This window comes from Pelobates fuscus, chromosome 1, assembly GCF_036172605.1.
Source record: "Pelobates fuscus isolate aPelFus1 chromosome 1, aPelFus1.pri, whole genome shotgun sequence".
Taxonomy (NCBI): domain Eukaryota; kingdom Metazoa; phylum Chordata; class Amphibia; order Anura; family Pelobatidae; genus Pelobates; species Pelobates fuscus.
In genome coordinates this window covers 422,613,982-422,641,939 of record NC_086317.1, presented here as the reverse complement: position 1 = coordinate 422,641,939, position 27,958 = coordinate 422,613,982, and the positions used below count along the sequence as shown (strand labels likewise).

Here is a 27,958-nt window from a genome sequence, read left to right as displayed (position 1 = left end):
CTCACTAGGTAAGTCTGAGATAGGGTAGCCTGGGCTCTATCCCTCACTGTCCTCTCCGAGTGGGAAAATGAGGGGGTATGAGCCTTGTTCTGCTACTCAGGGCGGGCAGGTCAAGATAGGGGCTAGTGGTAAGTGTAGCTATCCCGCATACTAACCGCACCGGTCTGGGGCAGTCATGTTCTGTGTGGGTTTTAGCGGGTCCAAGATGTAATAAATGGCTGGGGGGGCATTAAGCCCGTGGTTGGGGCGCTTGGGCACTGTGTAAGCCCGGGAGGGACATTTTACCCCTGCTTGCCATGTATCTTGCTCTTAACGGTGGCTGACCGTGTTAGACTACCGTCTGGTTATGTACTGTGGTCGCGTAACCGTAGGGGCTAAAACATATAGTCAGCATAGAAGCTGATTGTAGTTGTGAGACGGTGACCGCGGAATAGTACTGCCTGTGTTGAGTGCCTTAATGTCGGCCTTACTACGTCTATGTGGTAGTGTCCCCTTCTCATGCCCAGTGTATTGCCTGGGCGGTCTGGGGCATTCTGGCACAGTAGGAGGCCTGGGATAGATAGGTTGAAGGTCGAACAGGCTTGTAAATGGCGAGGCACAAGGTAGAGGTAGGCGGCTGTGAAAAAGCCCTGCGGGTGCAGTGATGTTAGCATGTCTACATAATCGGCCCGACCTCTAGGAGTATTTTAAAAGAGGTCAGTCATCCTTTAGAATGGCCGGGGAGTTTCCCTTACACATTAAACTTATGTGGCTTCGCATCTTGTGGTGTCTGAGTGAAATTATATAACTAAGCAAGTAACAATAAAAAACATTAGTGAAACAAAATTTAAGGAAGAGGGAGTTTAAGTCTCTGATTGTGTCAAAAGTAGAATTTCCACAAAGACGTTAGGAGTCCCACTCTGCGTTCAGGCGGTCAGTCTGGGTGTAGACCTCATACGCCGTTCAGCCGGTATTCCAGGTGCGTCTTATGGGGCGATCTTGAAGTCGTTCTCCGTGGCCCTTAGTCCTCATAGACCCAAGGACAACAACAAGAAGGTAAGTGAGGGGCTTCAAGTCCGCCTTTGGTTACAGCGAGAGTCTACCGCTTTTGTCATTTGGGTGATGTTTCTTGGGACAAATGTCTCGGAGGTGTCCGGGTTCCCCATGCGGGAGTTGGAGGGCCTACCAGACTGCTGAATGGCGTCCTGAGGGAGGCCCCATGCCGCCAAGTGCTTTTTCGCTTCTGGGAGGTCAGATATGAGATATGTGCCAGTCCCGTGGATTACTTGTAGTTTGCGGGGTGGGCGCCATTGGTATTGTATGCCATGTGCGCGGAGTAAGGTGGTAAGTGGTCTGAGGGCCGCGCGCCATTGCATAGTTCCCCTAGACAGATCCGAGTAAAATAGGAGGGACATATCTTCAAAGGTATATGGCGTAATTCCCCTGGTGGCTGCCATTACTGCCATTTTGTCTTGGCGTTTATTGAATTTAACAATAATGTCCCTGGGTGCTGTCTGTGGCGCTGTTGCGGGTTTGGGTATTCTGAATACGCCGTCAATACTTATGCCCTTGGCCTGCTTTATTGGGAGGATTGTGCTTACCAGCCGCCGAATGAGATGAGGCACCTCGGCGTCCGAGACAGACTCCGCTACCCCTCTGATCTTAAGGTTTGCGGCCCGTCGCGTGTCCTCCATTGCCGCCATTTTATGTTCCGCTTGGATGTGCTGCTGTTGTAGGGCGGCGAGGTCTCTCTGCAGAGTGGCAAGTTGCTTTGTATGGCTTGCTGTGTTTTGCTCGACGACATCCATGCGGACCGACAGGCCTTGGATGTCTCTCTTCATGTCCGCCATGTCGGCCTGGATGCCTCGTCGGAGCTCGGCCAACAGTTCCCTCATCTCCACCTTTGTGACCGGAGACGCGTCCATCTGTGCCTTAGGTGTTGTCGGCGGTTTTGAAGCGGGCAGGGCAATCTCCTCTTGGTCGGAGAATGGGTCGTCGGAATTATTGAAGTCGTCTACATAGCTCGTGTAATCCGCCATGTTGGGCTCCAGGGCCCCCTGCGCTCTCCGCCACAAGTCACCAATAGTTGCTCCCGGACGTGTGCCGTCCGATTTCAGTTTTTTGCTCCTCTTTCCCATGCTACCTAAGTTGTATAATTTGTAAGCTTGGTCGAGTGTTTTTTTGGGGGATAATAGTTTGTATTTTTGCCGAAATAAGCTGGTATTAGCACGGAGCTCTTCGGAGATGCGACCGTTCCGTTCAGCTGTTGGCTCCGCCCCCTGAAATTTACTTAATGCAGACTGCAACCCACAGCAAACCCTGGAATGAAACTGACTTTTTTTTACAGTTTCAGCTCCAGATCATTTCTGGGATTTTGTACCGTAAAAGAGAGAGCAGCGTTGGGGCTACCCATTTTTAAAATCCCCCCCCCCCCCCCTACTGCGGCAAAGCAGAATCCTCAAAGAAAATGCAGAGTCTGTTTCAAGAGGGGGCAGAGAAAGGACACCATCTTTTACTGTCCTGATTGGCCTGGACTCTGCATTGGGGACTGCTTCAAGCGATACCACACACTTTTCTATTTTTTTTTTTTTTTCATTTGCCGTTCAGATATATATATATTTTACGTTTTCTGTTCCTGGGTTTGTTTGTTTTTTACTTTTACTGTGCCAGACTATTTTGTCTATTTAGTTTAACCTATGCATGGGGAGCATGGGTGTACTCAGGAGGCCTTGCAGAAAACAACCTGGAGTGTTTTCTTGCAATAACCAACAACAGGCTCTCCTAAATCAGCCAAAAAGCAACATGTATGTAAAAATCTAAATTGAAAAATTACCACCACACACTTTCTCGAATTTTTGGGGCTAAAACAGTTGCATCAAAGGCACTCCATATACAATACCTTGGGGTGCCAACTTTTCAAATATATGCACGTTCATGGGAAGAAAAAAAAATAGGGATATGTAAAAAAGGCCCCTAAAAAGGAGATGGGCAAAGAAGTCAAATTTGAAAAACATATGTCAGAAGTTTGGCATTGCACCCCCCATACAACCCAAACCTATGCATCGGTGGTATCCCTGTACTCAGGAGATGTTGCTGAACACATATTGTGGTGTTCTCTGACAGTAATACATAACAGGAGCTGAGAATCCATGCCTAAAGTACAGTGTGTGTGAAAAATAACACAAAAAATAACTACCCAAAAGTTTGACAAAGACTGATGGTAGAATTAGTGCATGGAAAGTGTTAAAATACCACCATTTGAAATACCTTAGGGTGTCTACTTTTCAAAAATACATGGTTTGATGGGGGTAAATTACATTGTCCGGCTTCAAAAATGTCCCAAATAGGACATGGGTGCATGATGACCAGCTGTGAGTTGGAAAACTGGAATGCGCACCCTCCATATAAGGTCTTTTAACCCCCAGAGAACCCGACACACCTATACATGGTGGATATCACTGTACTCAGGAGATTTTACTGACCACATATTGGGGTGTTCTTTGGCAGTAACCTTTAAAGTTCTCAGTACATGTATTTTTTTTATTTTTTTGTATTCTTTATTTTTGCGAGTAAGTGCAATCCTCACAGCATGACATGTACTTTGCATGAACAGTAAATGAAACATAGAATAGTTATGTACAGTATTACACATTGCAGGCATCCATTCAATTTTTTATATTAAGGTAGTGTCTGAGGGATCCTCTCTCGTTCACCCTAGGGTGGTGCGAATAGAGTCTGGGTGTGCTGGAATGAAGCTTCAGGTGCCTATGCATTAGGGTCTTAGTGCAGTGAGCTGTGGCTTATAAAGGCACTGTGGGTGGGGGTATAGTTCTGTAGCCTTCAGCTGCTTAGGTAGACATTTAGACATTAATGGCAGATAGACAGCTAGCCAGAAGGCCTGTGTCCGATGCCGAGCATGCTATGGCAGACTTAGTAGAACAACAAGCTAAAATAATAGCATATTACTCTCTGTGGGGGGAGGCAGGGCCGGATTAAGAGCACAGTGGGCCTGGTGCTGACAATTATGATGGGCCTAATTACGGAATCTTATCGACCAAAAACACTAAAACAGTCATACCTCCCAAGCGTCATGTATCTGATGGAGATGGTGCTGGAGGTAAACTCATAGGATGCAGCTATAAGAAAACACATACTCTATGCTAATCTCTCTCTAACTTATGCTTTCATCTTTCAAGTAAATCCATAACCCCCCAACAGCAGTGTCCAGTGAAGCAGGAAGTCAATGGGTGGGGTAAAAGGGTGTGCCACTGGCACGAATCACGTGACCAGACCTGCCAAAAGGGGGTGAACATGCCCAAAGAATTGGAAGGTCAGCCTGTCATGAAAGCATGTCAGGCTGCCTGCCAATCCTGCAGGCTGTCCAACTAAGGCCATACTATGCAGGCAGCACCCCGAGCTTGACATAAATCCTTACCTTCTTACTAGCAGGCAGAAGTTCCTGGTATATAGTCTGAGACAGAGAAAAGGTGTATGTAGTGAGTATAGAAGAAAGGGGACATGCCACAGTGTTAGAGAGACCAATGTCTGCATTACCTAAACTAATTTTATTGTCAGCCAGTCCACACAAGTTTTGTTCCAATACATCCCTCTTAAGCTTCCAAACGTAAAGGGACACTATAGTCACCAGAACAACTACAGCTTATTGTATTTGTTCTGGTAAGTATAATCATTCCATTCAGGCTTTTTGCAGAAAACACTGTCTTTTCAGAGAAAATAACTCCACTGGCCGCTCCTTAGATGGTTGTTAGAGGTGCCTCCTGGGGCAGTACTGTCTAGTGTGCAGCACTGCCATTCAGTGTCTCCACCCTCTGCATGCAGACACTGAACTTTCCTCATAGAGATGCATTGATTCAATTTATCTTTATGAGGAGATGCTTATTGGCCAGGGCTATGTTGGACTTGTGCTGGATCTGCCCCTGATCTGCCTAGTTGACAGCCTCAGCCAATCCTATGGGGAAGTATTGTAATTTGCTCAGACCACCACTCCTGATGATGTCAGCAGACAGTCAGTTCAGAGGCAAAGCCAGCAGCTGCAGACTTGAATACAAGTAATATTTTACTATATTTAGGGAGGCAAGAAGGGGCCAGGGTGGTGGTTTTAACATAATAGGGTCAGAAATACATGATTGTGTTCCTGACCCTATAGTGCTTCTTTAAGCAAGAGTATGTGAAGAGTAGTTAAGGTTGCCACCTTTCTTGGAAAAAAATACCAGCCTTAATCATTTGTATAATTAATTAGTTATGCGTGACATCACATGATGTAAATCACAAGGAGTGACATTAGAGAAAATTCTGTAAAATCACCAACAAACTACTCACAGTTTGATTCTGCTGTATAGATGGATTGCTCCCAGTGTCTCCCAGTGTCTCAGTCTCGCAAGTCACCCAGTGTCAGTGTCCCCATGTTGCCAAGTCCCCTAGCCTCCCAGTGTCTCAGTTTCCCCATTTCTCCCAGTGTCCCAATGTCTCAGTGTCACTAGGATACTGGGGACACAGTGAGACATGGGGACACTGAGAGACATGGGGACACTGAGAGACATGGGTACACTGAGAGACCAGGAGACACAGAGACATGGGGACATTGAGACATTTAGGGAAACTGGGAGAAATGGGGACACTGAGACACTAGGGACACAGACACTCAGAGACATGGGGACACTGAAACATTTGAACACTAAGACACTGGGAGACTAGGGGACACTGGGAGACTAGGGGACACTGGGAGACTAGGGGACACTGGGAGACTAGGGGACACTGGGAGACTAGGGTACAGTTGTGAACATAGACATGGGGACACAGGGACACTGAGAGACATGGGACACAGACACTGGGAGACTTGGGGACACTAGGGACACTGGCTGGGGGACATGGGGACATTGGGAGACATGGGGACATAGTGTCTCCGTGTTCCAATGTCTCAGTGTCTCCCAATGTCCCTACGTCTCACAGCATCCCCATGTGTCTCAGCATCCCCATGTGTCTCAGCATCCCCATGTGTCTCAGCATCCCCATGTGTCTCAGCATCCCCATGTGTCTCAGCATCCCCATGTGTCTCAGCATCCCCATGTGTCTCAGCATCCCCATGTGTCTCAGCATCCCCATGTGTCTCAGCATCCCCATGTGTCTCAGCATCCCCATGTGTCTCAGCATCCCCATGTGTCTCAGCATCCCCATGTGTCTCAGCATCCCCATGTGTCTCAGCATCCCCATGTGTCTCAGCATCCCCATGTGTCTCAGCATCCCCATGTGTCTCAGCATCCCCATGTGTCTCAGCATCCCCATGTGTCTCAGCATCCCCATGTGTCTCAGCATCCCCATGTGTCTCAGCATCCCCATGTGTCTCAGCATCCCCATGTGTCTCAGCATCCCCATGTGTCTCAGCATCCCCATGTGTCTCAGCATCCCCATGTGTCCCCTAGTGTCTCAGTGTCCCCATGTTGTCCAGTGTCCCCAAGTGTCTTAGTGTTCCCAGGTCTCCCTGTGTCTGTGTCCCCATGTGTCCTAGTGTCTCAGTGTCCCCTAGTGTCTGTGTCCCCATGTGTCTCCTAGTGTCTGTGTCCTCTAGTGTCTCAGTGTCCCCATATGTCCCCTAGTGTCTCCTAGTGTCTCAGTGTCTCCTAGTGTCTCAGTGTCTCCTAGTGTCTCAGTGTCCCCATGTTTTCCAGTGTCCCCATGTGTCTTAGTGTTCCCAGGTCTCCCAGTGTCTGTGTCCCCTAGTGTCTGTCTCAGTGTCCCCTAGTGTCTCAGTGTCCCCTAGTGTCTCAGTGTCCCCTAGTGTCTCAGTGTCCCCTAGAGTCTCAGTGTCACCATGTGTCCCTGCTGCCTTTCCCCCCATCCCTCACTTACCTGAGCTGTAGAGCTGCTGTCTGGACTCTGTGCTGTGTTGCTGCTCTCCCACGGATCAGTGAGTAGTGGAGAGAGGCAGGGATATGCTGTAACTTCCTATCCCTGCCTCTCTCCACACAGAGTGACCCCTACTGGCTGGTGCTGGTATTGCAGAGTAATCTCCATTTATTCTGAGAAAAATACCTGCGTTTGTATTGCAGGTATTACTGCAATACCAGCATGGCCAGGCAGCCTCAAATACCGGCTGTGCCAGTAAAATACCAGTCAGGTGGCAAACCTAAGAGCAGTGTGTAAAAAAAAAACAAACAAAAAAAAACAACTTTTTTTTTTTTTTTTTTTTTTTTAAATGGGCCTATTCCATGGGCCTGGGCCTGGAGCTGCAGCTCCATCAGCCCCTATGTTAATCCGGCCCTGGGGGGAGGGATAACTAATCTAGGAATAGAAACATTTGCTTACGGAGCCAGTATAAAGAAATTGAAAGCATTTCTAACACACAACAAGTACGGTTTAATGCGTGGGGCCAGGGGGGGGTCCTTCACTGTTGGAATCGGGTAGGTAAGGTTGGTGCCGATGCGATCCGCCTCCTGGGACAAAGGGAGTTATATCCGTTACAGTCCAAGTTGGTTGTTCTGGTCTCAGCGCAGCATCTGCCGGTATGCCCAGGTTTTGAAGGAATGCTGGTGCTTCTATGAGGTGAGAGAGCAGATGTGTCTTGCTGGATTTCTCAGCTTGCAATTGATGAGGGCCCCATTTGTAGGGGATTGAGTGCTCTCTTAACAGCTGGGTGATATGTCGAAGGGATCTCCGCCACATGAGGGTGTGCCTTGAAATGTTCAGGTAAAAAGACAGTTGTGCCCCTTCTAAGGACACCGTAGGGGAGCCCCTCGCTGCTCCCATGAGAACTCCCCTGTCAGAGTCCCGTACTACCTTCATCAGGACGTCTCTGGGTGTGTCTTAGGGTGCTATAGTGGCTCTGGCAAGTCTGAAGCAGGAGTCGACTGTCAGTTGCTTGGCTTGCTTGGGTGTCAGTAACTTGGCAATAAGTATCTGGCAATAGTGAGGGAGCTCAGCTCCTGAGATTGCCTCTGGCACTCCGTATTCTCCAATTTCGGGCTCTTACCCTGTCTTCAATGCTGGCCGGTTGTGCTTGCTGGTTAGCACACTGTTTTTGCAGTGCTCCCAGTGCAGCGTCTGTAGCTGATTGCGCTAGTTTGGTGCCCCCCATGCTTTCTTGCACCGCTCCTCACGAACCGGTGCCATGTCTGCATTGAACATGGCTTTTATCTCCAGCATTAGTGCCTTGATATCAGCTTTTGTGGATGGGGCTGAGTCTCCCAACTCCAATGATGCCTGTGGTTCTGAGCGCAGCCTGGCTGGGGCTGGTTGGTTAGCATAAATGCTATCGTCATTCGATGAGGGAGAAGTGTAGATGTATCTGGCTGCGGGTCAGTTCGCAAGAAACCCCCAATATCGCGGGAGCCCGCGATATTTGGCTGTGTCTTTCTGCACTCACTTGGGATGTCAGAGAGGGTGGAAAAGCCTGGTATATCGCCGTGCTCTTGCAGAGCTGCCTCGAGGTGTGTGCTGCTCGCTTGGGCGCTGGCTCTGCCCCCCTTCCGTACCTGTATTTTAAAATTGCTAATTATCATTAATTTTTTTATTTGGCATAGATTGGTGGTAAAATGGTTGAATGAAAAGAGTCAAAATACCCCATGTTGAATACCTTATCTTGTCTTCTTTTTAAAAATATATACATGTAAAGGGATATTCAGGGATTCCTGACAGATATCAGTGTTACAATGTAACTTGCTTAAATTTTGAGAAAAAAAATGGCTTGGAAATAGCAAAGGGCTACTTGTACTTATAGCCCTATAACTTTCCAAAAAAAGCTAAGAACATGTTAACATTAGGTATTTCTAAAATCTAGAAACTATTTATCATGTGTATTTTTTGGCGGTTGTAGATGTGTAACAGTTTTGGGGGTCAAAGTTAGAAAAAGTGTGGTTTTTTTTTTGTTTTGTTTGTTTTTTGCATCATTATTTTATAAAAAAAAAAATATATAGTAAATTATATGATAAAAATAATGTTATCTTATTAACTCCACTCTCTTCCTTCTATACCCCTACCCCCACAAAACAAAACCATACCACAGAAAAGTAGAAAAGTAACACTCTGACAGATAAAGAACGAATATATCCCCACACACGGCTTCTGCGTAAGCCCACTACATAACGTCAACGAACAATGTACCATGAGGTCTCTACGGAGGCCACAAACGGAAATACAAAATAATTATACACATACCTAACAAACGCAAATAACAAACTACAAAACTTATGGCGAAGACAAACAAATGTTAATGATAACAGAGATGTACTTTGAACCTAAATGTGCAAATGATGCTCCACCATCTGTTACCCTCCCCTCTCTTCATTCTGTACCCCACAAAACCTGAGAAACAACAGAAAATAAAGGATTTACAAAAAAAAATAATAATAATAATGTTATCTTTAGAAAGACCATTTAATGGCGAGGAAAAACAGTATATAATATGTGTGGGTACAGTAAATGAGTAAAAGGAAAATTACAGCTAAACACAAACCCCGCAGAAATGTTAAAACAGCCCTGGTCCTTAACGGTAAGAAAATTGAAAAACGATCTGATCACTTAGGGGTTAAAAGGATGTAATGCATAAACATAAGTTGAAATATGGAAGAGCACATTTTAGAGAAGTTTAAATGTGTAAAAGTTCTGCAACATTCCTCACATCGCATTTAACTGCTCATTGGGAGCTTTTGTTAGTTCATTCTCATCTGTCCGTTTTCTGGTCACTGACCAGGATCTGAATTCCAGCTCTTATCGGCAGCCATTTAGAATGCATGTTTGATTTATTTTCCCTGTTTCTTTCTGCAGCTCCCAATACCTGCTTTGTGTAAAATGCAGAGATTCTTGTCAAGTAAAGTTCATAGCAGGCAAGTGTCCTAACGTTTACGTCTGTGCGATCTTATCAGAGTGTGCTCTTTCATATTAGTCAAGTTTGTCCTTGTTATTTTACTGTAAAAAGCAAGAAATGCTTATAATTCCCAGCACCACATGCTAACACAAGTCAGCGGTTAGTGTTTTTAGGTGGAACCTGTTTTGTGCACTGTTCTAAATGCATTTTGTTTACTGAATTACAGTAAAGATGAAAGCTTAGAAATGTCTGTCTTGAATGAGACGGGTGTCCTAAATTTTTTACTGATTCACCTAATCTTGTCAAAGTGGAATGATAAAGTAGCAAAATTACAGTATAAGAATATTGAGATTTTGACTAAAACCACTCTGCAGTAAACAAAATTGTGGCATACACTTGTATATTGGGGATCAGAATGATTGTATATTGGGGATCAGAATGATTGTATATTGGGGATCAGAATGATTGTATATTGGGGATCAGAATGATTGTATATTGGGGATCAGAATGATTGTATCAGGCGATCAGAATGATTGTATCAGTCCAGTATCAATGCCATGAGCTATAATCACAATAGCTGGCTAGTAGTAAATCAGACAGATCTAAAAAGGAGTAGCACAAAGCTAAATGTATAAAAATGTAATCTATATAAAACGAAATGATATATTGGTTAAAGCCTGCTGATCAGTCCATCAGGAGAAACACTGCGTCTGTACTGGAAAAGGAACATTAAACGGTATAGGCAAATACAAAAAAGTAAAAGCCTATCTGTGCATGTGGAATGAGAATATTGTCACCAATCTTAACTGCTTTCATGGAGCTCTGTTCAACCATAGATTGCTTGGATTCAAATACTGCCTAAAGAGACCGGGTCTGGTAATTCAAATCAAGGTAGCCTTCCCTACACTAATCTAGCCAACTAGTCTAAACTTGGGGCTTCTTCTTTCAGGGCTGGGACCTTATAAAACCCAGAGGAGGAAAGCAAGCGTATATCTCCATATATCAGTATATGCTTATCAATTGTTATCAAAGCTGTTTATAGCTCTACTATTTATCTGTGTGCAGCATGTTATAAACCTTATGTGAGCGTTATCTGTTCTGGTTTTCTTCACTGCAGATAAAGAAGACTGGCCTTGTGGTTGTAGCGAATATGAAGATCATTGATCTACACTGCTCAAGCAGAGCACTCCATGCAGGCCAGGTTGCGGTTATTAAACATGGATCAAGGCTCAAGGACTGTGATCTCTATTTCTCCAGGAAGCCATGCTCAACCTGCTTAAAAATGATTGTAAATGGTAAGAGGAATGGTTGTAATGTAATAAACCATTTAATACAATATGATCCATTAAAACCATGATCCTCAACAGAATCACAGCAGCAAACAACTGCAAATACTGTAATGCCTAGCCACCTTACATATGTTGGCTAGGGTGGCTACCTCTGTCATTACACATGTCTCTCACTGTATTTAATAAAATCACAAACTATTTCTGTGCCGCAGTTGGCTTGCTCCCACCTATCACTTGCTGGGAGGGCAAACTGTATTAAAGTATAATATTACATCATATAATTAAATGAAAAGGGCAGACATTGCATTCTGCTGTTTGACATTTGTTACATAATGCTGAACAATACTTCCCTTTCATGGTGTTTGTGGATAATCAACTGTTAAATTTACTCAAATTCAGATTGGTAATAAAAGAAAATGTTTTTCTGTGAAAAGATTAATTTAGATTATATAGTTAAAGGGACACTCCATACACTCTCACAAAATCTGTGCAATATCTAGGTTTGAGTTCTTTTTTTCTCAATTTTCTTTAAATTTTAATAAAGGCAATAGAGTAATCTACTCCCTCCCCATCTTGGGTATCTCATTTGTTACAGCTTTAATACAGCTGTATGATACTGTTGCTTTAATCACTTTACTTGCAGGAATTAACAGATTCTTGAATTAAAGGATCACTATAGGGTCAGGAAAACAAACATGTATTCCTGACTATATAGTTTTAAAACCACCATCTAGCCCCCCTGGGCCCCTCATGCCTCAATAAATATAGCAAAATCTTACTGTATTCAAGCCAGAAGCTGTATCTGTAAAAGCTGTAGAAGTGGTAGCCTGATCCAATCACAGTGCTTTCCCATAGGATTGGCTGAGACTGACAAAGAGGCAGATCAGGGGCAGAGCCAACACAAGTCAAACACAGCCCTGGCCAATCAGCATCTCCTCATAGAGATGAATTGAATCAATGAATCTCTATGAGGAAAGTTCAGTGTCTGAATGCAGAGGGAGGAGACACTGAATGTTTGGATGCATTTTAGGCAGCCATGACCCAGGAAGGATCTCTAACAGCTATCTGAGGAGTGGCCAGTAAAGTTATCATTAGGCTGTAATGTAAACACTGCATTTTCTCTGAAAAGACAGTGTTTACAGCAAAAAGCCTGAAGGTAAGGATTCTACTCACCAGAACAAATTCAATAAGCTGTAGTTGTTCTGGTGATTATAGTATCCCTTTAATATAATTAATTAAAATATAATTACCTAGCCAATCCCCTTTGCTCATTTCTCCCGTTGAGGGTAATGGGAGCGCCAGCATTGGCTGAGAAGTTTCAGCCATTTCCTGGTCTGGTGAAAGCGCACTGCACAAGTTTAAAAAAACTAGGGATTTGCATCAAATACAAAAACTTTACAAATATGTGAGCGTGCAGTAAAAATTGGGGATTGGGGTATTCTAGCTTCCCTAATTTTCTTTACAAACTGCATAAAGCTTGTGATAGTCTGGTTTGAAAATCTAGCTATGCCAAATCCTTCACACTGTTATATTATATACTTTATTGTGTATACTACATGCTTATAAACATATGAGTGGTCATGATAACAATAGGAAAACAAATTACATTACTGTTCTTTGTTACAGCTGGTGTTAACAGAATCTCATACTGGCCTGCAGACCCTGAAATGAGCCTAGAACAGGAAGTATCTAACCATAGTAATGGAGATGCAAAGCTTGATGCAAAAGCCGTTGAGAGGCTAAAATCAAATAGCCGTGCTCATGTGTGTGTGTTGCTGCAGCCCCTGGCATGCAACATTGTACAGTTTGTAGAAGAAACCTCTCTGAAATGTGATTTTATTCAGAATATTGTAAGGAAGTATCCCGATTTCAGCACTGGCTTATTTTATGACTATCGCCAGGAAAAGATTAAAGAATATGAAGCATTGTTTTTAATTTCCGATAATGAAAAGCACAAGGAGATACTAAGGTTGATGGGACTAGAAAATCTCTGTGAAAACCCCTATTTTATTAACCTGAGACAGAACATGAAGGAGCTCGTTCTCATTCTTTCCACTGTGGCATCTAGTGTCCCCAACTGCTATGATTTTGGCTTCTACCTAAGTGATAATTCTATTGAGAGTGATATCCCTTCTTATCACAGCATCTCGCAGGATATTACCCGACACTGTATAATACAGGCACGGCTGCTGGCTTACAGATCTGGTAAGTGGACCATTTCATTTAGTACTTATTTAGCTTGGCTGTCAGAATTGCAGTTTTTTATTTTATATTTCAGAAGGTTATCTACAAAAAGGGAAATAGAGCAAAACAGAAATTTTATAAAGGGACATGGTATTGGGGAGGAGATCAGCAAGGTAACAGTGTAGCTTCACCTACGAGTGATTGTGATAAATATAAGCCTAAACAGAAACACAAACAAAACAGTGTCTGTTAAGTGAGGCTGACCACTAGGAAATCTAGGAATGGAAATAGTAATAATTGTGGTTGGTCAGTAAGTAAATAGATAGCATCGCCAGATATCCAACATAATACAGTAACAGAATTAAAGAGGTGAGCCCTGCTCATAAGTACAGTAACATTTATGGAGGGTGCACAAAGACCTACCGGTTAAAACATGGTCACTAGTTCTGAACCGCATAATAGATGCTCACCTAGAGTGTACATAACATGAATATAGCAGGCTTGGAATGTTCTATAGCAGTACATTCAGATCTAGGGTACTAACCAAAATAAACAGAACCCTAATGAGGCCATGTGTATAGGAGCTGCTCAGTCTAAATCAGGGCAGGCCAAGCTTTATGGAAGAGGTCTATTTTTTGTTAGTTAGGATAACAGGGTCTACCCCTGTATCAGCACAGCATTAACAACCCTTACACAAGACCCTTACTTATGCTGGTGTGGCGACTGTGTTGTACTATCTGTAACAGTCTCTTAGTATAATGACACTGCCTCTACCAAGTGTACATATCTACAGCAGCCCCTGTAGTAGTAATAATAATAATAATAGCGTTTCTAAAGGAAAGATATACAGTATTCCACAGCACATATGAACTTACCCAACAATCTACAGCAATCTACCTTAATATAAACTTCCTGGATTTATTCACAGTCATATCCACATTCTTCCATACATACAGGAATACCAACACACATATATACTTGGTATATGATCATACATACATGTGTGTCTTCATGCAGACAGTTGTTCCACCATATTCCCATTGCGTGTGTGTTAGTAATTATGAGTGTTAAGTACATGTGGTTTTTGTGTGGTGGGAGGTGACTATTTCATTAAAATAACTGGCTCACAATTCCTTCCATCTCCCCCATTCTCTTTCTAAAGTCTGACATAGCGAGTGTGATAATTGTGAGCTGTGGTTTGTAAAGCGAATAACGATATGGTAACTAAATGACTGCCTGTACTACATATTGAAGGAATAAAACAATGCCTTCAGCAAAATGATGCAGTTAAGATAAGATAAAATGGCTTATTAGGGCTTCATACGTGGCCTTCATTTTGCTGTAATCCATTCCTGCACAAAAGTTTCCATCTGGATTCCTGTGTGCACTGCTGGTGTACTATTGGATGTACTACAGCTCAGTGTACAGGGGACAGTTCTGGGTGGTTTATGAAGAATATATTAAAGGCAACATATTTCACAGCAAACAGACTTTTTGGTGGAAGAGTTTTGCTGTGTCTTCTTGGAATATATGGTATATGTTAATTGTGTTTGAAAAAGACCTAATCCAAATAAAATAACCATGTCTTTTAAATCTTTTCTAGAAGATCACAAAATAGGAGTCGGGGCAGTTATTTGGGCCAAGCGCAGTTCTGTGAGTAACTTTAGTTTCTTGCCATTTACTTGTACTTTCAGTGGACTTTGATCAGTGCAAATATATTGTTACTCCTGTCTTTTTCTATATGTGTCTAGGCGTAGATCTGATAAAAACAATAATGACTTTAGTGCTTTCTCATAGTATTCTCCTTAGCTTTTCACTTGAAGCTGTGCTGAATATAGAGCATTCGAGTCCATATGGGGTGAGAACCACTACCTTAGAATTAGTTTCTTTGTCGTGTGTAGTGCCCTGGTACTGCATTATAAGTCAGTTTTATGTCTTTTGGAGGGGAAATAAAAGAGGTCCAATAAACACATTAAGGAACACTATACAGTTTACAGGTTTGTTTGAATGCTACAGTGCTCCTTTTGTCGAAGGTATCCATTTAAAGAGAATCTACATGTGTGTATTCTCCCTCCCCCCATTTCTGCCCTCTGATGATATGGTTGCTCATCCCTCTGGGGAAACTGAAGAATGTTAAAAATTTATCTGCGCAGTCTTCATTCTTCACAGGTGAGGCTATCAGGATCTGTGTCACTTTGTACTTTTATGCACAGACAAGAATACAAAATGGCAGAGGCTCCATAAATAGTCTCAAGCATGCCCAGAGAGATGCCACAGGCATCCATTTCCAAGTGAGCAAGAACGATGTTTAATCCACCAATCGTTCTTTTCCTTGCCACCAAATTTCTATTAAATTAAAGGAAGCTTTTCATGGATATTCTAGCTTTCTGGAAAGCTTACACATGACAGTTCTGGTTTAAGAGGATCATGTAAAGTAGGACGTTCATGGTCCCATACCAAGTTTTCATATTATTTACATGAAAGATGGAAATTCAGTGTCATTTAGAGTGACCGCATTTCTAATTGATAAATTCTGTTATTAACTAAAGTGAATTTCACATTTAAGGCCTAAGTACTTGAATGTAAAGCATAGCTAACTAAGAGAATTATTCCAGTTTACCTAATTATCTAAATTTGAAATTCACTCTGAATTCACCGTCAGTTCTCAATTTAGTGAATCAGTCATTAATTACGGTCCAAAACATTCAGTGACCATGTCATCATGGAAATATTCTTTAACAACCATATCACTGTCAGAAATTTAAAAAAATATACATCAAGCAAAAGGGAAAACATGCAACACATTTAATATCCATTTCTCAAATTGTCCAAGCCTTGCATAAAAGCTAACCTTCTACACATGACCCTATACTTTCAGAACACCACAGATTGTGATGGCACAGGATCCATGTATTTTCTTGGCTGTGGTTATAATGCATTCCCAGTGGGTTCAGAGTACGCTGACTTTCCGAACATGGACGACAAGCAAAAAGACCGAGAAATACGGAAGTTTCGATACATCATCCACGCTGAGCAAAATGCATTAACATTCAGGTACAGAATATACATAGCATGGAGGTATCTCATTGGGAAGGAGCCTAAAAGAACAGTTCTGGGACAGAATTCCCAACAGTGGAGAATTGGAGAGAGCAGCCAGTAGATGGATGACATGATGGTGGTCTTATTGCTGACATGCTAGCTAAGGACATCATCCAAGACATTATCAAATGTTTTTTCACAAACTGGGAAAACAATTTAAACCGCGATACATACCTTAATAAAAGTGCACGGTCTGCGTAAAATTCGCACTCACAGGCTAAAAACTGGTAAAAATGTGATACATCTTAGAGTGCAGGCCGATGAATTTGAAACAGTGATTACACACACCCACCCCATATAACACTGTAGTTTTATACTTTGGATTAGTGGTGTGTACCAAAGAGGAACATCTCACCACCAAGGATGGAGAGAGAGAGAGAGCAATGTGTTTACTACTACATTTTGTGTCTTTGCTGTAATCTGACCATCAACATACTTTGTTCTTTGTAGAAGTCGTGAAATTAAACCGGATGAGAAAAGCATGATTTTTGTGACTAAATGCCCGTGTGATGAATGCGTACCGTTGATTAAGGGAGCCGGCATCAAGCAGGTCTACGCTGGCGATGTGGACATTGGGAAGAAAAAGGCTGACATATCATATCTGAGATTTGCGGAACTGAAAGGAGTCAGTAAATATGCAGTAAGTATTGTCTGGTTGCTTTTTCGTACAGAAGGTACGATGATATAGAATTAATAAGAGTAAGGTTTAAGTCTTTCCCTTGAAAATACTAGCTACAAAACACATGGATCTGTGTGTAAAATGTATATATTAGATTAATGCTTCCCGCTGAATAATGTATTCACATGGTTATATTTATATCTTTATAGTTCACCCATTAATAAAATGTATGCAGTAATAATAACCTGATTCTTTTTTTTTTTTTTTTTATTATTACGGTATTTGGACAGAGACTTTGAGGTTGGAAAGTGGTTTAGATATATTGTTGCTTGTGGAATAACCAAACAAAGCTAGACCTGAAGACTCAGAATTATAATGCATTTATCAGGAACAGTTTTAGCATGTAGGGGCATGCACTATAAATATAAACAAGGCCTGATAGCAGGTAGAAGGTGACCGCTAATAGGAGATGACAAACTACAGATACTATATGAATATAAAGTAATGGGAATTCTTGGAGTGAGCAAAAACAAAGCAAATGGTTTATTAACACACAAAAAAAACCCACATATAAATGCTTGTAAAAGCCCAGACTTGGATAAGGACAGGGATAGATCAGAAGGACAACCAAAAAAGACAGAAAATAAACTCCTCTGTATATTATTGTGGGTTTTGTCTGTTATTTGTTCAGCTGATGTACACCCTTACAACCTTATCTTGGGCTGAAGGTTTACTAGCATTGATACACACGACATATGCACCAAAACAACTTTATGTTAATAAAGCTCTTTTGGTGTATAGATGATGCCCCTGCAGTCTCACTCAGTGCTCAATCCTCTGCCATTTAGGAGTTAAATCACTTTGTGTATACAGCCCTAGTCACACTTCCCTACAGGTGACTTGCACAGCCTTCCTCAACATTGCCTGTAAATAGAGATCTAATGTATAAACTTCCTATTATTGCACAGCCTGTTTAATTTAGAATTTATTTTTTCATGCTCTTAATAGTTTTCTAGATCTTACAGAAGCCTTCTGTGCGCATTTAAAAACTTCTAAAGCAATTTACAACTGATGGAAAATGAAACCTTTCTTTTCATGCAGGCTGTCAGTCACAGCCAGGGAAGGTGTTGTCTTTTATGTCCGTACGTCTCAAAAAGCATGTTAATTTTTGGTTTTATTTTTTTTTCAGTGGCAGCAAAATTCACACAGTGCACGTTGATCGTAAAATCATTGAATTCAGAGTTGCAGGAAGTAAGTATATTCACATTTCACATTTAACATTTTTATCTAAGCTGAGCTGGGGTAATGTACGTAATTAAAGATCAACTAAAAAGAAGAGAACAGAGTCTGTCCACACGTGTATGCATACATACACAAATATCAAAGCAACAGTAGAAGAGAATAATCTCTCTCCCGGCAAGGATCATATTGCTCCGAGGAGGACCTTGGTGATATCTGTAGCTATTGCGTTTTGACACATATCATTTACGATTACTATATTCTCTCAGTGATCCTGTACCACTACTATTTATCTCACTCGGTAAGAGTTACAGTGTACCGAGGAGATTCAGGCGCACCTACAGCCAGGCTCCATTAGTGTATGCTTTACTTTGATAGAGGTCACTTACTCTCTCTCTCTCTCTCGGCAAGAATCTATTGCAACGAGGAGTTATTTTGGAGTGGGCACACACCTCTGACACAGCCTATATATACTCTCTCTCTCGGCAAGAATTCATTGTACCGATGAGCAAATTTTAAGTGGGTATATACCACTTGTTGCAGCGGTCCTTGCTATAGGTGCTCACCCCGCTCAGTCACATACTATCACGTCTGTATCACTCAGTAAGATTTACACTACACCGAGGAGTTTTTAAGTGGTTACTTCTAGCCGGGCACCATGAGTATAAACCTTGCTTAGATACAGTTTATCATTCTCTCTTGTGCTCGGCTAGTATTTATTGTACCTAAGACCTTATTTTGAGCGGTTTGTTACCTCTCTCAACAGTGGTTCTTGCTTTTACGGCAGTACCCTAGCTAGCGGTTTCCTTATTTGAGGAAACTATTTTTAACTACCCAGGTGCTTTTGCATCGGACATCTCCCTCTCTCTCCCTCCCCTTCCCCCTTTGTACATAGTTCAGTTTTTGTGTTACATTAATAAAGTTTATTCTTCTCTTCTACTGTTGCTTTGATATTTGTGTATGTATGCATACACGTGTGGACAGACTCTGTTCTCTTCTTTTTTCTTCATCATTTAGGATTAACCCCTGTTCTGTCCTATAAGACCTACTTTTCTCTGGCCAACTCTCCCATATACTTAAAGATCAACTAAGGTGCATATGATTGTTTCTGATGGGGCATTCAGCAAAGCATGTTTAAAAATATTAAGTCATTGGGCAATACAGATTGTACAATGGTTGTAGTTGCAATATGCACACTGATAATTCTCTGGAGTTCATTTTCTCTTTACACACATTTTCCACTTGAGGTAACATGTTACCTTTGTATTCGCAACATTTGTTGGACTTTATAATTATTATTTTACCCTATGTTACAGCAATTGCCAATTAGGCCTCAAAGTACTAATGCGAACAGCAATATTAACTTTCTGTTCATTGGCTTAACAAATGTTGCTTTTTTTGCTTTTCAATAAACTATTAAACACAAAGATTTAAACCAAAAAACCCAAAATCGCTTGCATACCCATTTTCTCCCCCCTTTAAGAGAATGTGTATAAAATACACACACACAAAAAAATATCTTAAACAAGTTATAAGAAACTTATTTGAACTTTCTTTTAAAAATATTTTTTTGTTTGTTTTTTTGTTTCATTGAGTGAAACAACTTGGCTGGGTCTGCTGTCCATGTTTGAATTTTTGCCTTTAAATTGTACATTTGCATTTTTACTGCTAAGACCACATCCAATATAAAAACGTATGTTGTAGATAGAGAAGACAGTCATTTGAGCATCAACACCAGAAAGGTTGAGACGTTTGAACAACTGGAAGAGGAGAACTTGCATCACAGGAAAGCAGCCACGCTGTTTTTACAATCTATTTCGACAAGATTTTTATTTATGTATGGCAAACAAATTTTAAAATGGAAAATGATGCATATTTATATTATTAATTTATTAATTGTATGGAAATTCTATAGAATTTATCTTTGTAAAATATGTGCATACTAATTGCATATTTGCACCGATTTATTAACTGTTCATCTGTCCTTATGTATGAATAAGTTACAAACCAAGATGGGACAACGTTTGAGCACTATGATGGCTGGGCTTTGGCGTATCTTAATGACTTGAAATCTACAGCATGATTTGACAACAATGGGTGACTATCCACCCTAATAGAAGAGATATCTAAACAAAATAAATTTTTACCTCATGAGAAGTGTTTTTTTTTTTTTATTCTCCTGTTCAGTGTTTTCACAGAAAAATGTAATAAACACGGATTAAGCAGAAAATCAAATTAGTAATATAGAAAATGAAAACAAAACCTATTACAATGGCATATTATAAGATATTGTAAATTTGGCTAGTGGATTGTCATGCACAATAGAATTTTTTTTACATTATTTAAAATTATTATTAATTTTTTTTTTTTTTTAAATAGCTTGTATTTTCAGGACCCACTACAGGGATAGACTCAAGAGCAGCAAGTCATTATTTATACAAAGTGTAAAACCGATTAAAAGTGTGCACTGTCAGTGGAATATGGACCGGCTTTCGTTCTAAGTTTTCACTATGTAATCAAATAACCGGCACCCTGCACTCAAAATGATAGGGGGGAGGGAGGGTGTCCTTTATAAATGCCCAAAAATATTTGCATACAGTTAAGTGAACCACTCCTAAAAACAGTACATGGGCCTACAGAGGAAAAAGTTGTTCTCGCAAATGCGCAGCTCTTCTCTTTATTTCTCTAATTTTGAGCGCAGGATTTCCATGATTTATTATGTATATGCTGATTTGTGTTTTCTTGTTATTCCTATTCAATCCTTCCTATTGTGCTGGGTTTAAACCCATCTATTTATTTTGTCTATTACTTTGTTATGCATGAAAATTGTCCAGGTTGCTTGAGTATCCTGAATCTCAACATAAAACAAAATTGGTATCAGTATGTGTCTGTTTATAAAGAGGAACTGTTAATCTGGGGAATTACTGTTTTATTTATCCACCCACACTGCAGAAATCTGTGTAGGTGGAAAGATGAAACAGCTGTGACCAGATAAATTAAGATACTGAAAAGGGCAAGAATTGTGGTAGCTGAGTCACCTAGTGATTCATCTGAACGGTGACAATATTAAAAGAAGTAAGCCAGAAGTTTGATACAGCATCAAACTGTTCTAACAAGTACCGATACCAAACACACAACAGGTTTATAGGAAAAACTTTTTAATGTTGGATTTAAAAAAAATAAATAAAAATAAGTAAAAAAAAATAATTTGTTTTAAATTCTCAAGCTGTTCTATCTACAGTCACAGGTTTAAAGGACACTCTAGACCCCATAAGGTCCTTTAGCTTGCTGAAATGCTTAATGTGTGAACAGTGTGTGCTCTCTTTAATTTTACAAAAAGTGTAGATTTCAATAGAAATTGGCACTTTTATAAATGAACCTTCTTACACCCCCCCACCCCCCCCACCCCGTCTCTCAATCAGGCAAAGGGTCATACTTCCTGCTAGTTTGAGTGGAGCTAAACTCAAGAGGCAGCAATTGCCCAGAGCACCTGCCTTGAAAAGATCTTTCATTAAAAAAAACAAAAAAAAGTATGTAATTGGACAGCCACAGAAAGTCTGGGCAGCATTAGAAGGGGAGGGCTTGCAAATACTGCAGACAAGAGATCTGCTAATTTTGCAAGCTTTTCTTGCCTATAACCCTATGAGAAAATACATAATTAAATGCATGCATGTTTTTTCATATCTACTAAATTGTGTATTTTTTATTTATTTAGTGGAGTGTCCCTTTAATGCCAAACTTTGAAATGTAGTTTCCAATCATTTAAATGTCACCTGTCAGGAAATTCACTAAACTGGGAATGAACAAGATAAAGTCCAAATAGCCAAGCTGATAGCCAGTTTCAAGTTCCTCTACATTTCCCTAAAATTTCTAATTCTCATCCGCCACACACAGTGTATTATAGCCCTGGGCCTAGTGAGAATCGGTTTCTAATGAAATCTGAAGGACAAATGAAACAGAATGCAAACCCTCTGTATTAGCGTAAAGGACAGATTAATAAATGCAGAAACAACTGATCAGTAACCGTGCCTTTAATGTATTGTAAATATAACTTTGTAAGTACAAACGGATGATATATTTATATATATTTTATACACACAAAAGTTTAAATAAGCAAACAATTCTTTGTTAGGTTTTTATCACTTTCCTAAGGAGCAGAAGGTAAGTCCCAATACAATAACTGCATCAACATTTGTTTTGTCAATGCTGGACTATAAAGGCTTATTTCATAAAATCTAAAAAAAAAGTGGAGAGGTAAATACCAAACTGACTATCCAGTCACTGCAGTAAAGCAGCAATGACAGACTAACAGGCTGCCCCACAGTTGCAGAGAAAGGGGTGAAACGAATGATGTGTTCTGTAGGAGTCGAACTATTGTAAAGATAAAAAGATCTGTGCAAAGTCAGATTGCTTTTTGAGTCCTAGCTGCAGGCATGCAATTGGTGCTAGTCGACCCAAAGTTCAGAGCAAGTCAATATTTAGACTTTATTAAGCTGGTATCTTTTAAAGCATCACATAGCACGTGTCAACACCTCAGGACCTTTAACAAGGAATACATTAAATGGACACTATAGTCACCAGAACAACTACAGCTTAATGTAGTTGTTCTGGTGAGTATAATAGTTCCCTTCAGGCTATTTTCATGCAAACACATTGCCCCTTGGGACACCTCCAAGTGGCCACTCCTTAGATGGCCACTGGTGGGGCTTCGTGGCTCAGGGCTGCACAGTAAAAAGCCCAGCTGTTCAGCGTCTCCACGCCATGGGAAAGTATTGGATTGGATAAAAAAAAAAATCAGCCATTTTGATGATGTCACAAAGGAGGCGGAGCGGCACTGTGCTGGAAATAAGGTGAGTTTTAATTCCTTTTTAAGGGGGCTAAAAGAGGGGAGGCAGGCCACCTAAATGGTGGGTTTAGCACTATAGGGTCAGGAATACAGATTTGTGTTCCTGACCCTATAGTGATCCTTTAAGTGAATGATGCTTATTAAATCAAGCAACAAGAGGCAAACTGCAAATTCAACAGAAAACAGTGTTCCCACTAAGCAATTTATTGGTGACAATTCAGCAAAGATAGTTTTTAAAAAAAATAGCATCTACACAATAAACAATACCTTGCAGTCGGTATAGATCCAAAATGTGATTATTGAAAACTGCAGGATGTTACTGCAATAAAGATATATTTCTTCAAGTATTCCAGTGCTGGACTCTTTGCCAACAAGTACTTAGAGGGAACACGGATAATGACGGTAGTGGCCATAGTCTAACATTTCCTTTGCAACTAAAATGCTGGAAATATATAACTATGGCTCTGGTGCTAGCTGGGATAGGTGGTAGTCTTATAAAACAAACAAACCTTCTCATACCATTGCCAACACAGGTCCAAGGAGACACGGATATGTAAAGTCTGGAATTGTTTTAAGGCAAAGATGACATGGGGCGAAAAATGCTTTCTGCCTACACATAGTTATATATAATAATATGTGCAAAGTGCCACCTGTACAAAGTGCAAAAACATTACATCCAACTAAATAATAATTAATCTAGTCTGTACTCCTGGGCTTGAAAAAATTACAAGTTTATTGGTAGGGCAGGGACAATGTACGTAAATGTAATGTATGTAGCCAGGCAGATTGTTTTAGCACAATGGTTGCCTCCATTGCAATTTAGATTTAATAAAGGGGTAACGTGTTAGAAGTCATGGCTGTTTGGATCTGTTCATATAGGATAATCAGAATATGCAGGAGAAATCTAGTGATAAGCTATAGGTTTATTCAATAAATGGTAAATTAAGAGCTGACCAGCACAATACAGACCAAGATAGCTGGGCTAGAATAAATAAAAAAAAATTATACATATGATCATTTAATAGTATACATTTTACAAGTTAGTTGTCTTCTTAGTTTAATGAATAAATAGTCTTGTACACTTTTATTCAAACCTATTGCACATTTTCCTGATGGTCTACAGACAGATCTAGAAGTAAACTTGAAGAGTTTTTTTTTGTTTTTTTCTTTCAAAGGCAGAAATGGTGCAAAGGGAGGTACATCTGATATTTGTATACCAAAGCATTAACATTTTCTATTTCCTCATGATAACATACCAGAGACTTTGCTCCCAGAGAGAAATAAGGCACCCAGTAAGGGAGCTACATAGTTGATTTTAGAAAGAGAATTTACAAATCAGACAATCCATTTGCTAACAAAGTTTTCAAATCTACTACATGCGTGTTTCTGGAAGAAATGCCTGAACTCCCCACTACTCACAGACTATGTATGTGTACATACCAATTATTGTAAAACCTGGAAATTTAAATATTGCTAAACTACATTTCCCATGGTACTCCGGTAGGAAAATAGATCATCTTTACACTGCTGGCAAAATCATCCTCATTTTACAGATTGAAAGATATGCTTAAAGGGTTATTCAATTCAAAGTGTGAATTATAAATTGTAAGCCAAAGTAGGCAAACTGGAATTTTACATTTCCAACTTAGCTACTGTGCCCTATATTGAAATTAACTTTGAATTCCCCACAATTTAAATTGTAGTGAAAAATCTTATTTCGCAGGAAGCAGCTACCCTGATTTAAAAAAAAATATACCCCCCAAAACACTTACGGTAGAAAACCTAGGATGTGATTTATATAACTCAGGAAGATTAAGCGCATTAAAGAAAAAAACATTTTTTTCTATATTTACTAACCCTTTGGGTAACACAATGCACAGGTGAAACTGTATGCTCTTTAAATTCTAACATGTAGGCAAGGCAAAGCATCATGGGGAATGTAGTTCAGAAACACCTGGGATACCAAGCCTAGTCATAAGTGGTACATGCACACATATACTTGCTTGTTCCCATTTACTGAAGGGTCTGAAAAAAGTCGCAGCTAAAAAAAAACCAAAAAAACGACAAGCACTTAAAAGGGTTAATAAAACTATATCACACAATAGGCATAAACAATATATATTTAAATTGGAAAGAATAGTTACTTTACAAAGCTGCTGTAATTATACACTAATAAGGTATAAAAATAGAAATCAACAATAACTAGCTTTTTTGTGTGTTTCTTCTTTTGCCTTAACCCTCTACACCAGAAAGACTTCTGGAACCACTTACAATAATGTGCATGCAGCCACCTCCAGGGCGAGTGCTTTGCAGACTGGAAATCAGACATGAAGACAGACACATTACCAGTGGCCAGACACTGCTGGACAGCGGACAGAGGCACTAATCTAGGTATCCGACACTGGCCACTTCTCCGTATGACAAATGGCTGACAAGGTGGCACAGCTAATGGTTTTATTCCTTATACAAACAATGATGGAATTATAATAAACTTGACAGCATAAGCCTGTTACAATTAAAACAAGTTTAACTTCTCCTCAATTAGCTTGCTTTCCATTAGGCGTTGATTGGTTTGCCCAATCGGTTAAAGTCAATCATTGAGTATAAATATTCCACTTTTTTGTAATTGTGCTTCTTCATTTGTAATACACCAAGAAAGCTTGCCACAATATTCCAGGTCACCCACGCCAATTCGAATTTACCTCGCTATACCTTTTGAGGCAAGGAGGACATTCTAATGTCACATCAAGGGATGAGATTTGTTAATAAACAAAACAGACAAGTTCAAATTCTATTCACATTATACTCTAATACCATGGTTTAGAACATGGAATTTGAGGACAATGATTAGAATCCCTCTGACGAATAGAATTCAGACCAAAAGGATTTTCTAAGTGAGGAGTGCTTTACTGTGCTGAACATTCTTAAGCACAGAGAAGCATCGACTGAGAAGGCGCTATATGCGTGAGTGGGTAATAAAAAGGACTCTCTGCATGTGAGACATTGTTTTCTGTATCTACAAGAACAACGGTTTCCAACTTAAATCATAAAATATATTGGACGTGTAAATAAAAAAAAAAAGGAACGGTTTAAATTAAAACAATAAGGGAATGTTTAAATAAGTAATAAAAAAAAAAAAAAGTACCGTCAGAAAATAAACAATCAGAACATGTATTAAGCAATTCGAAAACTTCTGCCCTTTCAGGTAGATTGGGATCAGTGGGCACTCAATATTTCAGAAACCCATTTTGCTACTAAAGGTGTTATTGCGCTGAAAGCAGATAGATATTGCTTCACAATTTGTTTATAGAAGGCAGTCTTTAAAGGGCTACAAAGAAGAACCAGAGCAGACATCAGATTTCTAATCACTTTCACATTTTGTACTAAAAAGACACCTTCAAATTACTAGAACTGTAAAAGAGAAACGTTAATGTTAATATTAACAAGCTGACACAAATCAAATCACCATTATCATTAGCACACGCTGGCACCTTTCACCAGACAACCCCTAATTTCAATAAGTGTCAGGGCAGCAACATATTCCAGGCTTGTATATGGCCAGCTACAATCTCACACCCTCAAAGACCTGATTAATAACCTCTAGAGCTGGTCATATTTGAGTTTTATCTTATTTTATATTTTTTTTGTTTTAATATAAAACCTTTTCTCTCTTGGCAGCTAATAAACTAATTTGAAACAAAAAAACAGGCACTGACAATGCCATAACAATTTTCTTATTTTTTTTTTTTTTTTAAACACTTATACAAGATGATCTTCGGTAGACACCAGCGGCAGAAATGAACGCAATCTTCATGGTGTGGGTTTTTTCAAGTCTCGTATTTGTTTGATCAAGTAGTTCTTCTCGTCTGAGAATTGTTCATCATCCGTTCTCTCCTTTTGGAAGGTGCTCAGGAACTCAATTAACTTGGCCTGGTTTTTTAACAGGATGTCCACAATTGGCTGTGTTTTGTTTGGATTTGCTACAAATACCTAGAAGTACAAAGAAAAGCATATAATTCATTTCTCTACTCGGCAGATGTTGCAGTAGACAGACACACACACACAAACCACAACTTTATTGTACAGTGTCTAAAAGGATTAGATAAAGTATGAAATAGAAAAAGAAAAGTAGTATATAAAGCATTATTCAAATAAACATGTGTAAGTGGTAAACGATCTGCGTCATCAGAAATATTCTACGCACAATCGTAGCACTTTGTGTGCGGCTAGTTGATTTCCAAATAGACATGGCTTCCCTTCGGCACACTGCTTCATCATGAAGTTTGAAAAACCTTCGATTTTTTTCTGCCACTTTAACCAATGTAAAACATTGCTGTTTTGGAGAAACAGCAATGCTTTACATTAAAGGGTTAATTAAACTTCCATGGTCTGTCTTCAGGACAGTAACTTGAGTTGCTCCCGCCTCCAGGACAGAGTCCATCTTGTTCTTGAAATCAAATGCTCCCATGGAATCCTCTATGAGAAGCATTGAGTTGGGTGAGATGACAGAAGACGTTAGCAGACATGATCGTTATTTTCATAGATACAGGTTCCCTTTCACTCATGTTAATCTTGTGCCTCTTAGGATAACTAAATCCTGCTTGCCTGTACTAATATTTTGGACTGATGAGGAGGATGTGACACTGTAGCTATAGCCACCTTGCACCAGAACCATAACATCAAGGTGTGCTAGTTTTAGTGCTTGACGGGTCCATTGAAGGGTAATAATTGGGACACAAAAGGAAAACAAGATTCCACAACAGAGAAAGGGACATCCCAAGAGGTAGAGGAAAAGACACAAAGGGTTAAAAGAGAACACATGATGAACAGGACGAACAGTATAAGAGAAAGAAAACAAGAGACCATAAAAGGATAAGAAACAC

General features: G+C 40.3%; 2 protein-coding genes across 6 annotated transcripts in view; one reads left to right on the top strand and one right to left on the bottom strand.

The window, feature by feature from the left end:
- CDADC1 (cytidine and dCMP deaminase domain containing 1) overlaps positions 1-20,303 on the top strand; it is a 34,944-nt gene extending 14,641 nt beyond the window's left edge. The window contains exons 3-9 of the mRNA XM_063444837.1: positions 10,917-11,094; positions 12,715-13,293; positions 14,876-14,925; positions 16,151-16,326; positions 16,822-17,011; positions 18,180-18,241; positions 19,934-20,303. Of these exons, the coding sequence (XP_063300907.1) occupies positions 10,917-11,094; positions 12,715-13,293; positions 14,876-14,925; positions 16,151-16,326; positions 16,822-17,011; positions 18,180-18,209 (1,203 nt within the window). The 3' untranslated portion in view covers positions 18,210-18,241; positions 19,934-20,303. The remainder of the gene's footprint in view (positions 1-10,916; positions 11,095-12,714; positions 13,294-14,875; positions 14,926-16,150; positions 16,327-16,821; positions 17,012-18,179; positions 18,242-19,933) is intronic.
- Positions 20,304-25,177: 4,874 nt separating this feature from the next.
- CAB39L (calcium binding protein 39 like) overlaps positions 25,178-27,958 on the bottom strand; it is a 51,920-nt gene continuing 49,139 nt past the window's right edge. For all 5 annotated transcript variants that reach the window (XM_063428747.1, XM_063428762.1, XM_063428754.1 and 2 more), the window contains exon 9: positions 25,178-27,065. In XM_063428747.1, the coding sequence (XP_063284817.1) occupies positions 26,886-27,065 (180 nt within the window). In that variant the 3' untranslated portion in view covers positions 25,178-26,885. The remainder of the gene's footprint in view (positions 27,066-27,958) is intronic.